A 13785-nucleotide genomic window follows, 5' to 3' on the forward strand; every position below is an offset into this window, starting at 1 on the left:
GGAATGATAGCTATTAAAAGTAGTCTTGAAAAACTCTCACCCTTCGCAACGCATACCTGAATGCATCATTTTTTTCGTGTTTTAAAAACAGAAATCCATCACTTTTTGTCTAAAGGAAAGTAAAAACCTTTTGGGTTGTTATGTTATGTAGTAACCCTCTATTTAGAAATTTAATCCCTCTGCTTTGACGCAGAATATGAAAGTTATTAAGTTAAATATATCATAACTCTAATTATATAACAATGATAATAGAGGTGTACACACAGAAATATGGCTACAACACTAATCCAATGAAAAAGCTTAGATAAACGAATAAATATAGCATCTGTTATGGAAGGGTCTCAAACAGTTTTACTCACCATTTTCATTAAACACTAGAACAAATTTGTTCTATTATTATTATTATTATTATTATTATTATTATTATTATTATTATTATTATTATTATTATTAATTAGTTAGTTAGTTAGTTAGTTAGTTATTATTATTACTAGTATTATTTATAATGTTTCTATTCCTGGAAAGTTGATGTTTTGCAGAAACAAGGTTTTAACTGTGTAGCTGTGGCGCCCCCTAGTGTTGCTGGAGGTTTTCACACTGATATTTACCGTCGTCAAACCTGAAGATAAAAACCAAAATATAATAAAAATGCTTCAAGAATAAATTTCATATCAGACTGACTATAATTCCAGCTGAGTTGGTTTACTCCGACAATGTCTCAGCATCACGTGCAGAAATCTAAACAGCCAGTGCTGTCCGCGGGATGTTGTTTTTGGGATTAGTCCATCATCCGACTGAGCAGCCTCGATGCAGGATCTGACCCGGACTGTTATTGATGTTTACGTACGATAGGATAAAGAAGTTTCTCTTCGTATTAAGCCTGGACAATCATTTGGGGATTTGCTGCGTTCAATGACTGTGATCAAACCTCTCACAGCGCCTTGTTTAAAAATAATGACATCTTTGTAGAGCACTGGAGGAAGAGCCTTTTGTTTTGATATTTCCAGCAGCTGACATGCTAAACCCCCCGTCGCGGAGCAGCTGGCGCGGAGCGCATGTGAGGATGATGATGATGATGATGCTGAGGCTGTAGAGATGAGTGGTATTAATAGGAAGGCTTGAGTGTCGCACAGGCTTTCACTGCCGAGACCGGGGGGCTTTGGTGGAGAGTCGGTGGACCGGGCTGGGGGGGCTTTTGCATCCAGACTGCGCAGTTGGGACAAAAACAGGGATTTGCTGTTTACCAGACAGGCAACATGGACGTGCTGGCGGTTCTTAATATGGGCGATTTTGCCCAAGCGTTCTCTAAAATGGGAATGTTCCCTGTGTTTGATCTCGCGTATTACATCGTGTCCATCCTCTACCTCAAGTATGAGCCAGGTCAGTGCACTTTATACTTTTTCATGCTTAGAGTGAGTGTTGTTTTACAGACAAATGTGCATGTGATGAGCTTCGATAACTTCTGTTTTGGGATGATGACACTCATTATACATGTGCCAAAACATATCCTTATTTACACCAACTACACAAATTCAATAAATGAAGATTACAACCTTAATTGTGTACTTCCAACCGGGGAATCAAAACTTAAACTGGGCTAAAATTGTTCTAAAAAAATACTGAAAAAAATCAAAGTTGCTTTTCTGTGCTGCATGGTTCCTATAACCCTGTAGGGACTTTCAGTTGCTGTTATCTCTTTCCTTATAAAGCATGACCTGTTACATAAATGAAGCAGGAGCACTTGCAGCTCCTCTCACTTGGTGTGAGGGGGGTCTCTGTTGCTGCAGCAGCCTGACCTCATTTACACCAAGGAAATCACTGAACCGGATTAAATCACTCAGCTTTGGGTAAAGCCTGATATTTTCCAAGATTGACTCTTTTGAGCAACAGAGCCTGAGGAGGCTGAAACCTGAGAGAAAGCCTGTGCATACCAGTGACTTAGGCAATAAATAGAAGATCCTGAAATAGACAGTGTCAGTGGACCTCTGAAGCCCCTCTGCTGCACACTTTCAGGCTGCAGTAGAGCATGTTATTTACGTTGACTGTTAAACATGAAATAGGATGTCTGTGGAGCGGCTTAGCATGACTTTATTGTTCCTGGGAGTGCGTAGCTCTTCAGACAACTTCACCTATAAGAAAAGTTCACTTTGGTTAGAAAGTTCAGCCACTGTGGTGTCAGTTGCACCTTCAGTGGAGGTGAAGGAGTGCCAATCATATCTACACAACACAACAAATCTAAAAGCTTGCCGTCCCTTTATACTTCTTCAAAACACTTTTTAATGTCTGAAGAACCATAAAACCAAAGCAGACAGAAAAATGGAACCAAATATAATACTTCAATTGTATTACCACCTAAATTTCCTTCATAAGCAATGCTAAGGCAAAAGAGTACAGCCATTTGTTACACTTACACAAACGTTTGAGCCCCCTAGAAATAAAATAAAAAAAGAATTAATTTGCTTCTAGTCACTTGTTTTATTAATATGCATGTGGAAAAAGTTAAGTTTTTGTGTAGGCGTGATGACGCCTTGGTACAAGATAACTATCTGCATCAGTTTTAGGATAATCTAGATTGATGTTAACAGTTTTTTGCGTGACTAACTTAAATCAAAACTTGATTAAGACTTAAAGGAATGTTTTCAGCAGTTACAGACTGCTGTGACTCTGAGGGAGCTGAGCTTAGTCTGATATTTTTCTTAACGTGATGTTGCTTCTGACTGATGATAGCTGCTACGGGCCAAACACACCTGAGTATAGTTGGATTGTGGGAGATGTAGGCGTACAGTGATGACAAAATAAGGGCACAGCTCAGGCTCAAATAACTTTTTTTAGAAACTGTTCACATTTATCCTCAGGACATTGCTGTTATAAGTGAGCATATGTATATTACTGTAATGTTAGCATACATGAATATTGAGTTGTTTTGTTGATACTGTAAGCTGCATCTTTGAAAATGGAGTTGTGAGTTAGTGCAGGTTATGCTCATGCAGCTATAATAACAAATCAGTACAGATCTTGTGATATGTTGCCAACAGTACACTTCAGATTCAAGTGAGAGTATGGAAAGTCTTTTGCAGTGTCATTGCTTTGTGATGTGTTTGGTCAGCCTGGAGCATCCATCAGATAGCCCCTCTACAGTCACAGCTATTGTTATAGCTATTGATCACTGAGTTGAACATAAATGTCTTCAGGTGATATGAAGGTCATTAAGAGGTTAAAGATTCTGAACAGATGGGATGTTTAGTCAGCATACACCTTCTTTTTAACATTACTGTTATATTTTGTATCACATGGAATAAAAAGGTAAAGAAACACAGTGACCCAGCTGGTTGTAAAATAAATACCAGCATACGTGTTGGCTTTAGTGTTATACCACGCCAAAGGCTAAGCGCAGCACATGGCTACAAACTTGACTTGATGACTGCAGCTACAAACATTTCTCTGACATCATACCTGTGGAAATTTTACAGTCAAATGTTTTACCCACCAACATTTGCAAGATCGTTTTTGAACACACCTCACACACTTACACGTGTCTGAGTGCAGAGTCCTTGTTTGCAGTTGTTAAAGGGAAGTATGAATGAGATTTTGGGGGCTTGACATGGGCGGGCAATGAGAAACAAGTGTTGGGGTCAAGGGTTAAGGTGGGCCTTACAGTTTGAAGGCAGGAGAAGCAGTTGAGCAGAATATATTTATAGGGCGACATTTCTCAGGATCAGATTGCTTAGGAACTGAGCTCCAGTCACCACGACACCCTCACCCACCTGTTGTTGGAGATTTGTGCCGTGAAGCAGCCGTGTTCAGATCTCCATTGACTTCATTTCTTCAAAGTAATTTGAAAGTGTGGTCTTAACCCACATAAAATCTTTAAGACACTTTAAAATGGAATCATACTTTCCATGATGTGGACAGAATATTTATGTACTTCTTTTGTGTCCATGTTTCTACTGTTTCCATTCATAATCTTTGACATTGCAGTTTTAAATGTTCTTCATTCTTTTGTAACAGAACAGAGCTTTTTTTTAATTTGAAGATTCTTGTTCTTTACTTGGCACATACTTTGATTTTGCGTTTTGAACTTCACAGTATGTTTTTTAGGCAAAGCAATTCAGGTGTGTTTGTTATCGTAAATTTGCTCAGTGGGGGTGTTTTTAAACCTTTCATCATTTCTTATTTGGGAATTTAGTTCTAGTGAAGCTAACTTAACCAACATTAGCTACATAAAGCTCAAGTTTGGTGTATCCAACATTAGCTTGTTAGCCTAACTATACATTGAAATTTTGGCCCTGTGCTTGTTTCCCCTCCAACCCACCCCAAGCAGAGACAGATGTCATCTCTGGTAGTTACAGTATAAATATATCCTGTTCTTATAGTCAGCTGTTAACATATGTAAGCTACAACACTTCAGCTGTCAGTTTCAATTTGTTATTGAAGCAGCTGTGGATTTAACACATCCCTCATTGACTTATTTTGTTTGTTTGCAAAAAAAAAAAAAAAAAAAAGGAAGGCCAAAACTGTGCTTTAACTTGATAAGCGATAAAGTAATTATGTTCTGAAATATCATGGTTCCCAGGCCCTGAAAAGAAGACCCAAAGTATTTCATTAAATACTCCCCATGTTTTTAGAAGGCTCAGGACAGGTTGAGGTGAACTCACTCTGCCTTTTACTGAAAGTCCAAAAGTCATTGAAGGTTATCAGCTCTTTGGACTTAATGGTAAAATGTGAAGGTGGCACATGTTTAAAACGCTCTTTAGAGTTAATTTTTGGTTTCTCCTTGTTGAGGTACTGTAGAAACATGGCAGGGCAACATGTCAATCACCTTACTCTCTGTAGATAGAAAGAGCTTTTTCTTTTTCTAATAAAAAACAGGGCATATTTTAAGCAAAAAACTTATGGTTACTTTATTCTGCTTCTTTGAATTGATTTTACACACTGGATGTTTAAATTTTCCACCTATTTACCTTTAAATAGGTAAATTTTCTTCTTTTCTTTTCTTCTTTTTAAAGACTAGAGATCAGAAATTATTATGCAATTGTTCAACTGTAAGATGAACGATTGATAGTCATCCTTAGGTTTATATCTGTCACTGTCTCTTAAAAACTACTCCAAGTTAAAATAATTACAATGTCCATTAGCATATTTGCACTTGGTATTAGTTTAAGGATGCTTTTCTGCAACAGGTCTAGCACTTTGTCTTCAATGAATCATTTGTTGTGATGGTGAACTGTCAGCTCAAACATCTCTGCAGAAGACCAGAGTCAATATTTGGTTATGGTAAAAGGCGGATAATCAGGGCGTGAACTGCAATGGTAAACTGGGCGTGTGACGAAGATACAGTGCATAGACACAGCAGGGTTCCCCTGATATGGACTTTTTAAGGTCATTCATTGCTGACAGTTTGGCCTGGTGGGAACTTTGGTTATAAGTTTCAGTCAGGCTCTCAAATTAATGAAATTGGAATCATTGTATTCATCTACTGACAGTTCTCTCAGTAAATTTTACACTTTTAGAAATACCAAGTTATACCACCATTTTGAAATTGTTTTGAGGCTTGCTTTAATACTTTACTATCAGGGGATATTAGAGTACTAAAAGACATTGATGTCTCTAAAAGTTGTAAGCATATTTTGTAATTTTTTTTTTCTTTTCTTTGAGCAAATAGTTATTTGAAGTTGCTTGTTGTCTTTGTTTGTTTTTCATTCTGGGTGTAATTCTAACAAGGTGTCTTTTGATGTTTGTTGAAAACCCCAAATATCCACAGTTACAATTTTCCTTTGAAAACTGGATCAGAATGAGATACTGTGTTGATGTTGTACCTAGGGATGGGTACCGAATTAGATACTTTTTTAGGTACCGACCGAATTATGTCAAAAGTACCGGGTATCGATTCATGTAAAATCAAAAGGTACCATGTTTAGGTACCTAAACACATCCTTGTGACTGTGAGGGAGTGGAAGAGTAGGAAATTTTCCATGAACACAGCATTTCAAGGTTATATATTGAAGAATAAATATGTTAAATTGTAAAAAATACATATTTTATTATTGAACAAATCGATATTTTTTTACCACATAAACACAAAAAAGTACAGAAAATTGGTACCGTTGAGTACCGGTACCGATTGCCAGGTACCTGGCATCAGTACCGTATCATTTCAAATGTGAAAGGTACCCATCCCTAGTTGTACCACAGTATTACAGACTAGGTGCTTAAAGTTCCCATCATTTTCAACTCCCTAATAAATGGGCCAATAGAGCTCTTAAGACAAAGAAAACTGAGAGGGGGTGGCCATATTTACCAAGAGAAAAGAAAAGAAGGAAAAAAAAACCCTGTAAGCTAATGTCATCCTGGGAAAAAAAAATAATGCCGTAATTGAAGCACTCACAAGATAACATTTATTTTACCAGATTAAGGTTAGTAAGTCGGTACAGTGCTCAGTTTTGTACCAAGATAACATTACCTCAGGTGCAAGAAATTTAGGTTTGATTTTTACTGAGTCAAACCACAAAACGGTAATATTAGCTTTGAACAACTTTCAAGCTAACAGGATTATTAGACTGTCTGTAGATAGTTTGATACTAAAGCTGTCATGCAAACGTAGCACATGGTTTATTAAGTGTCTTGATCTCTAAACGTTTCCAGATTTCTACCAAGACTTTTTTTTGGTAAATCTGTTTTGCTGCCTTTCAGAAACCCTAACTCCTTTGACCAACAGGGTTGAACACAGCAGTATGATACATCACTACCTGAGCATGATGTCAGAGGATAATTGCTGCCACGTTTATTGTCAGTGCCCTTCATCTCCCTGTCCCTTCAGCTCCTGTCCCTTGTCCTCTGTGTTGCAGGTTCAGTGGAGGTTTCTCGCAGGAGTCCTGTGGCCTCCTGGCTCTGTGCCATGCTTTACTGCTTCGGTAGTTACATCCTGGCAGACATCATGCTTGGAAGCAGCCCCGTCGACTATTTCCAACACAACAGCCACATCCTGCTGGCCTCAGCTGTTTGGTGAGAAGCTACTCTGAAAAATAAATTTCCTTCACACTGGAGATTCAGAAACAGAAACATCAAATCTGCTTTGTTTTTGAACACTTGCGTTGAAAACGTTGGAAATATTCACTTGGTGACACCTGAAGTTAGTGAATTTTTGCTGAGAGGGGGTCTGAATTACAACTCAGTTGCGGGGCAACAGTGAAGGAGGCTTCAAGAGTGCTGGGTTCTGGAATGTTGGGGAGGTTTTAAAGAGACAGTAGCTGAAATGAGCATTTTAAACAGGGCTAAAATGAGGGGTGAGACTAGTCTAAGATAAGTAGAGCTACTGAAGAGCTACCACAGTCCTGTGTAGTGTAATCCAGGTTTCACTCCTGTTTTAGTCACACTAACCAGATTTCTGAACATTATTTTTTTTTTAAGTATCATTTAGAGACTCATTTCCGCTGCTGAATACGGGTAGGATACTCTAATCATGTATCATGTTGCTGTCATACAGGCCTTTACTGCTGGGATAATTAGGAGGTTCTGGATGATCAAAATATTTGTGCCACTTCCTTTAAAGGGACTGTGAGGAGTTTAAAAGTGATCTTGAAAAAAGCTACAGGTTGTTCCAAAATGCTACTTCTTCGCTTCCCAATCGGGTCAAGCAGGACCAGATTGATTTATGACACGTCTAGGCCTCTATGACAACACCACACCACACCGGCTGACGAAGTTTAGTAGTGAGAAGAAAGATCTGTATTTTTCTCTTTTAAGTCCCTTACCTCCTTACCCTTACCATTTTTAAAATAACATTATGTTTTATTCTCTGCTATCCTCACAGGTACCTCATCTTTTACTGCCCTCTGAACCTCTTCTATAAATGTGTGGCTTTCCTGCCCATCAAGCTGGTGTTGGTTGCTCTGAAGGAAGTTGTCCGCACTCGTAAGATCGCTGCAGGTGTTCACCACGCCCACCACGCCTACCACCACGGCTTCTTCATTATGGTCATCGTCGGCTACGTCAAAGGTCTGATCATTGTATCTGTTCAGTGTTTTGAATGTGTTTGCATGTCATCACAGAAGAGATAAGAGGGGATTTGGCAACATGCAACAGAGTTCTTTCACTTGTTAAACTCTAGCTGAACCACACAGTATCTGGTCATTTAAGTGTTAGTCTGTTGGAGAGCATCAAGATGTGAGGACATGTTGCTTATTTTAGAAACGCTCCTGTGCGTTGAATTGAAGAAAATGGACAAACAATCCTTGAGGACGAGTGCATACAGGCTTTACTTTTGGGAGTGCTTTTCTCACTATTTCACTTTTAGGGCCTACAAACAACAGTGGTAGCTTTTGTTGCCTTGCTAGGCACTGCTTGCCTGAGCCAGCAGTCTGTGCGGCTTGCCCTGGCAGCAGCTCTCTCAATGGACAGCTGCATTCAGTGAGGAACACCCTCAGGAAACTACACAGTGGACACATTTACACATGAATGAATGACGCATGTTTATGCTAGTGTGCACATGTGCTGGTCAATCATGTCCAAGTGAGACAGTGCCAGTGTTTATAGCAACCAGGTTACAGTACAGGGAGCAGGTCATAATCCCTAAAGTATAATATATTAACTGCTTCAATGAGATTAAGATAAGAGATTTCAATTAATTGAAATTTCAGCCTTTATGAACATTTTTAAAATTAAATAGTAAACTCATGAAAGGTTTAAATGATAAAGATTAAAATATGAATTGCAGTTTAAACTCTCCTGATTTCCTGCTGGCGTCCAAACAAGAGAAGCTGGAGCCTGATGAGAGACACACACAATTTTGTCCTCATTTTTTCCCCACTGTCTATTTTTATTCTCACAGGCTCTGGTGTGGCTCTCATTTCCAATTTTGAGCAGCTGCTGCGAGGTGTGTGGAGGCCCGAAACCAACGAGATCCTCAACATGTCATTGTAAGTCTGTGTCCTGCTGCAGATTTGAAAATGTTGTCCCCAAAGCATAAAGTTACTGCAACCAAAACTCAGCCAAACCAGGACCTGAGAAGCAATGTGACTTTAAATAGGGCCCAAAATAGTGTCAGGGTTTTTTTGTGGGACAGAAGATTTGTTGCAGCACCTTGACAAATAGTTTGACTTTGGTGCCATCTAGTGGTAGCATCAAAAATGTAATTCTGGAACAAATGGCCATTGTTTTTGTCACACATCAACGTCCTTACACACACAGGATCAGATCGCACACTGCCCGGGGCAAAGGAAAACATTTAGTGAAATGAGATATTTTCTTTACTCCATCTGCTACCATCTCTAAATCTTCATGTCATAGTTATTTATGTTTGTTTGTTTTTCTTCAGCCCAACCAAAGCCAGTCTGTATGGAGCCATCCTCTTCACCATGCAGGAGGCTCACTGGCTGCCGGTGTCTAAAGCCAACCTCATCCTCATCTTCACCCTCTTTATGGCCACAAGCAAGGTGAGATCAGCACTGCTGGGTGAAATTTCATCTATGGTGTTTCTTTTTTGATTGATTTTTTCCTTATTTTTTTGGGACAGTGGGGGAAACAGGAAGAGAGTAGTGAGTGATATGCATGAAAAAGGCCCCAGTTTGAGTTTGAACCTGGGCTGCTGCAAGGGATGAACAACCTACACTGCTAAGCCATACCTGCACCCCTTGTTAAAAATTTCATTTAAGCTGAATTTTTAAGCTAACAAGTCAAGATTAACATTTTGTGTTAAACTTAAGTAAAACCTGAATTGTGAGTTACAACTTAGATTCCAGTTGGTTAAAATTGTACCTGTTAAATTTCTTGACTGCAGAAATTATTCTTATTTAGAGAAAATAAATAAGTAAATTTGTTGATTTAAGTTTTTTTGCAGTGTTATGTTCTGTTTTGGACGATATATCTTTCCTGTGTGAGAGGTTATATGATCTTATGTTTGGTCCTTAGGTGGTGATGACCGCTCGCCACTCTCACGGCTCCCCCTTCGCTCTCATTGAGTCCTGGATTTGCCACCTTCTGTTCGGCTCCCCTCTTGGTGTATCTGACGAAGACCACCATCATGCTCCTGCCGCCCCATCCTCACCTCTGAAAACCAAGGAGGAGTTGAGCGAAGGCGCTCGCAAGAGGAAGGCCAAGAAAGCAGAGTAGGACCCCATGTTACAGCATTCAGGCTGCATCTGACTCGGCCTCAGCTCCGTAGGACTTCCCATTCCTTTCCAGGGAAAGGGGCGGTTTGATGTTCAACCAGATGAAACCCTTTCTATTAGAAAAAAAAAACAAAAACAAAAACGGTGCTTTTTGCATTTTACATAGCGCAAGAACTCTGTAAATATCAAGGCAAATCTTTCACACTTCAACCCAACCTGGACATTTTAAAACTATTTATTTATGTTTGTGAACATCTGCAGCTGTGCTTAACACTGTGTGACCGGTGTTTGTGTCAGGATGACCCCTGTTCCACTTCAGTTGTCGTGTTCCCACCGATTCTTTATTTAACTTTAGAACAAAGACAAAACATTTCTGAATCACGCTAACTCTCAATCAGAAATTCAAAATGTGAGTAAAGCAATTTGTGAAAGAACTTTGCTGCTTTTTACACTGAGAGGAGAAAAACATCATGTCTTTAAATAAAATCCTGAAAAACATTGTTTTGGTGTTTTTTTTTTTTAATTCTTTAGAAGTGAAAGTGTCAATAAGTTGATCTGTTTAAAAGAAGTCATACACATTCAAAATGATATGAGCGTTTAATATTTGTGTAGTTAAGCACTTTTCAAGGAATCCGTCCTTTCTTCGACTGTCTCTATAAGCTCTGTTATATAACTCTGAAGCTGCTCAGAGGTGACAGGAAAGGTCTAAGGTCAACCTCAGTTCACGTCCTGAGAAACTTGTACACCCCTGCTGTGCTGACACTCTTGTTGAACAAGCCATAAAGCAATGCTAATGAAGTTTGCAGGAGGTTGTTACAAACCACCTTTGACCTGAACATTCCTCACAGCAGCGGAGGACATCAGGGAGGTAAAGGATCTGTCTGTCAGTTAAGTCTGTTTGAGCCGAAAAGGAAGCATCCCTGCAGATTTGCTCTGTCTGTGTACAGGATGCATAAGTTCAGTTTTAAGTTAAGATGAGAAAAATTGTCATACTCATTAGAGAAGTGCTTGAGATGCCAATGACAGAGCTCTACAGGGTGGGCCAGAAAGATTTACCCATCATGTATCTCTATTTTGTTTGCTTAGCTTTTATCCTAGAAACTTAACATTTTGGATAGTTTCTCTTAAAAGGCATAGCTTTTGATGTACCTGAGTTCATTTGTTTACTCTTAGTGATTGCCGAATATGGCATTGAAGAGTAAGCGTGACCAGATTGTGGCCTTGAAAGGGGATGGACTGACAACAATGCAAATCATGAATAAGGTGAAAATCAGTCACGTCAAGTAAAACACAAAAGCTTTCCACTTAAAAAAAAAAATGCTGAAGAGTGGTCAAAAACCCAAGATTCTAGTTTTGTCACCCTTTGGCTGAAAAAAGGAGATAAGGAGATAAAAGATATCAATTCTAAAGTGTATAAGACTTTTTAACAATTTGAACTATTGTCTCATTTCAGGAAAAAATATTTTGCTGCTGTAACCGACAACTTGAAGATTCAATCGACAAAAGACCACAACACAACCAGAAAATGTGACTTACAATTGTTCCAGGTAAAAAAATGTCCACTAATTGAAAATCAGACAGAGAAACAAACATTAGAGAAAGATGAGCACAAGTGAGCACAGGAGGTACGATGAAACAAACACAAAACACAAAGATCACATGCATAGTCACACAGGTGAGACAACGAGGCTCATGTGATAATAATGAGGGCAGGGCACCAAGGTTATAATAGTTGGGGATTTGCCATTATAGTTTAGTTTTAGTTAGTTTTGACATTTTATTTCATTTGATTTTTGCAACAAGGCTTAGTTTTAGTTTAGTTTCAGTTTAGTTTTAGCTTTTTCATACCTTATTAACCAGGTGCAGGATTCAAAAAGGTCAGAGTAAATATTTTGTAATACAGTTTATTTTCAAGTCCAACATAGTGCTCACTGCTCAGTCAATGCTGATACTGAACTGTTGGCTGCTGCCTTAAACACATGAAAATAATATAAACTTAGTATCAAAAATAAAAACATAAATTATATAAAAATAATATAAACATAAATTATATAAAACATTATAATATGAGCTTTAATTATTAGAAACTTGGACTCTGTAACAATAAAGGCAGACCCAAACACAATTAAAGTCAGACTCACATGCAATTAAACTATTACAGATGCTCTGATTCATTACTCCACTATGTTTTGTCGTAGGACGGCAAACAACCAGTCAGTGCAGTAAACAAGCACGTCCCATCGTACATCGCTATGATGGTGCTGTACGGCACTGACAACAGCCTAAAACTGTTGTACAATTGGTTGGGAAAATGTGTCGTATTAATTCAAATCCTAAAGGCTATTAACATTGTCAGAAACGATAACGAAAGACATTTTGTCTTTAATTTTGGTTACTTTCAGTTAGTTTTGTGAACACAAGGTAGTTTACTTATCGGTTTTGTTTTTGTTTTCTAGTTTTTATTAGTTTGAGTTAACTGCAATGTATTTTAAATTTTAGTTTTCGTTTTTAGTTTCGTTTTAGTTAACTATTATAACCTCACAGGGCGCACGATCACAGAGGAAGAAAAACACAGGAGTAGATTGGACGCCCTGGAAGAAAAACTACAAAATAAAACAGGAAACATCAAACATTTAACTAAGTAACATGCCCTTTTACAACAAAAGCAAAACAAAAGTAAGTCATTACTGGGATAGACCGAGTTAGAAATAAAATATGAAACACAAGGTAGGATCAAAATAGGACAGGAAATGATCATAAACACCAGAGAAACACAGAGCTTAACAGTCACTGTGACATGCTGTCTGTTTTTCCAGAGAATGAGGAGGTGGTGAGAACTTATCAAGGTGATCAGGACAGAAAACGCCAAGAAACATTCTCAGCCAGGAATGTAACCAACATCTGCAGAACTCATTACACACACACACACACACACACACACACACACACACACACACACACACACACACACACACACACACACACACACACACACACACACACACACACACGCATAATTGTGAGCTGGTAAACATGTTCGCTGGAAAATCATGACTGAATCTGAAGCCTTATTTCTGCATGGAGACAGTCGGTACGATGACAGAAGCTGAGTAAAATATTTTAGGAAACTGGCAGAATAAAATGTTACTGCACGTAAAAACAAGCAGTTTAATATGTTTTGAAAGAGTATTCAAAGAAAACATAAAAATAGATGAGCTAATTTAGAAACTAGTCTTGTGTAGGTTGGAATGATATGTTGAAAGACACCATGGAGTTCATGTACTAAGATGACAAAAATACATATTTGAATAACTCTTGTTTTACTCAACATTGAGCAAGCAAGAAGATGCTCTTGAATCATCATCAATCGCCACTATAATTTGCCATTCCTTGCAAAAATTCAGCTTTTAATTCCAAACTAAAGACCTGAAGTTAACTCCAAATGACTGTTATGTAACATGCATGTATTCTAGTAGGGTCGTAAAGTGTTGTGCAAACTTTTTTTGCCATTTCTTGGACTTCCCTAAATTTGCAGAGGAGCTTTCAGGGAAAGGATAGAGATGTCAGCCAGGGAGAGGGGGGTGGGAGGCAGGGGGTATAAAAAGCAAAAGGCAAGCGAGGAAAGTTTTTCTGTGACCAGGTTTTCAGGAGGAGCAAGCTGAAGAGGACAGATCGAACC

General features: G+C 38.5%; 1 protein-coding gene across 1 annotated transcript; it reads left to right on the top strand.

Moving 5' to 3' along the window:
* The first annotated feature begins 591 nt into the window (after positions 1-591).
* tmem38a (transmembrane protein 38A) lies at positions 592-10604 on the top strand. Its single transcript, XM_074669118.1, has 6 exons — positions 592-1380; positions 6846-7002; positions 7811-7995; positions 8828-8915; positions 9314-9431; positions 9907-10604. Exons 1-6 carry the CDS (start codon positions 1257-1259, stop codon positions 10105-10107), a joined length of 873 nt encoding a protein of 290 aa, XP_074525219.1. The 5' UTR covers positions 592-1256; the 3' UTR covers positions 10108-10604.
* Positions 10605-13785: the final 3181 nt, after the last annotated feature.

This window comes from Halichoeres trimaculatus, unplaced genomic scaffold (assembly GCF_033239565.1).
Source record: "Halichoeres trimaculatus isolate MK-OKI-2021-1 unplaced genomic scaffold, fHalTri1.1 fHalTri1_scaffold_4, whole genome shotgun sequence".
NCBI lineage: Eukaryota > Metazoa > Chordata > Actinopteri > Labriformes > Labridae > Halichoeres > Halichoeres trimaculatus.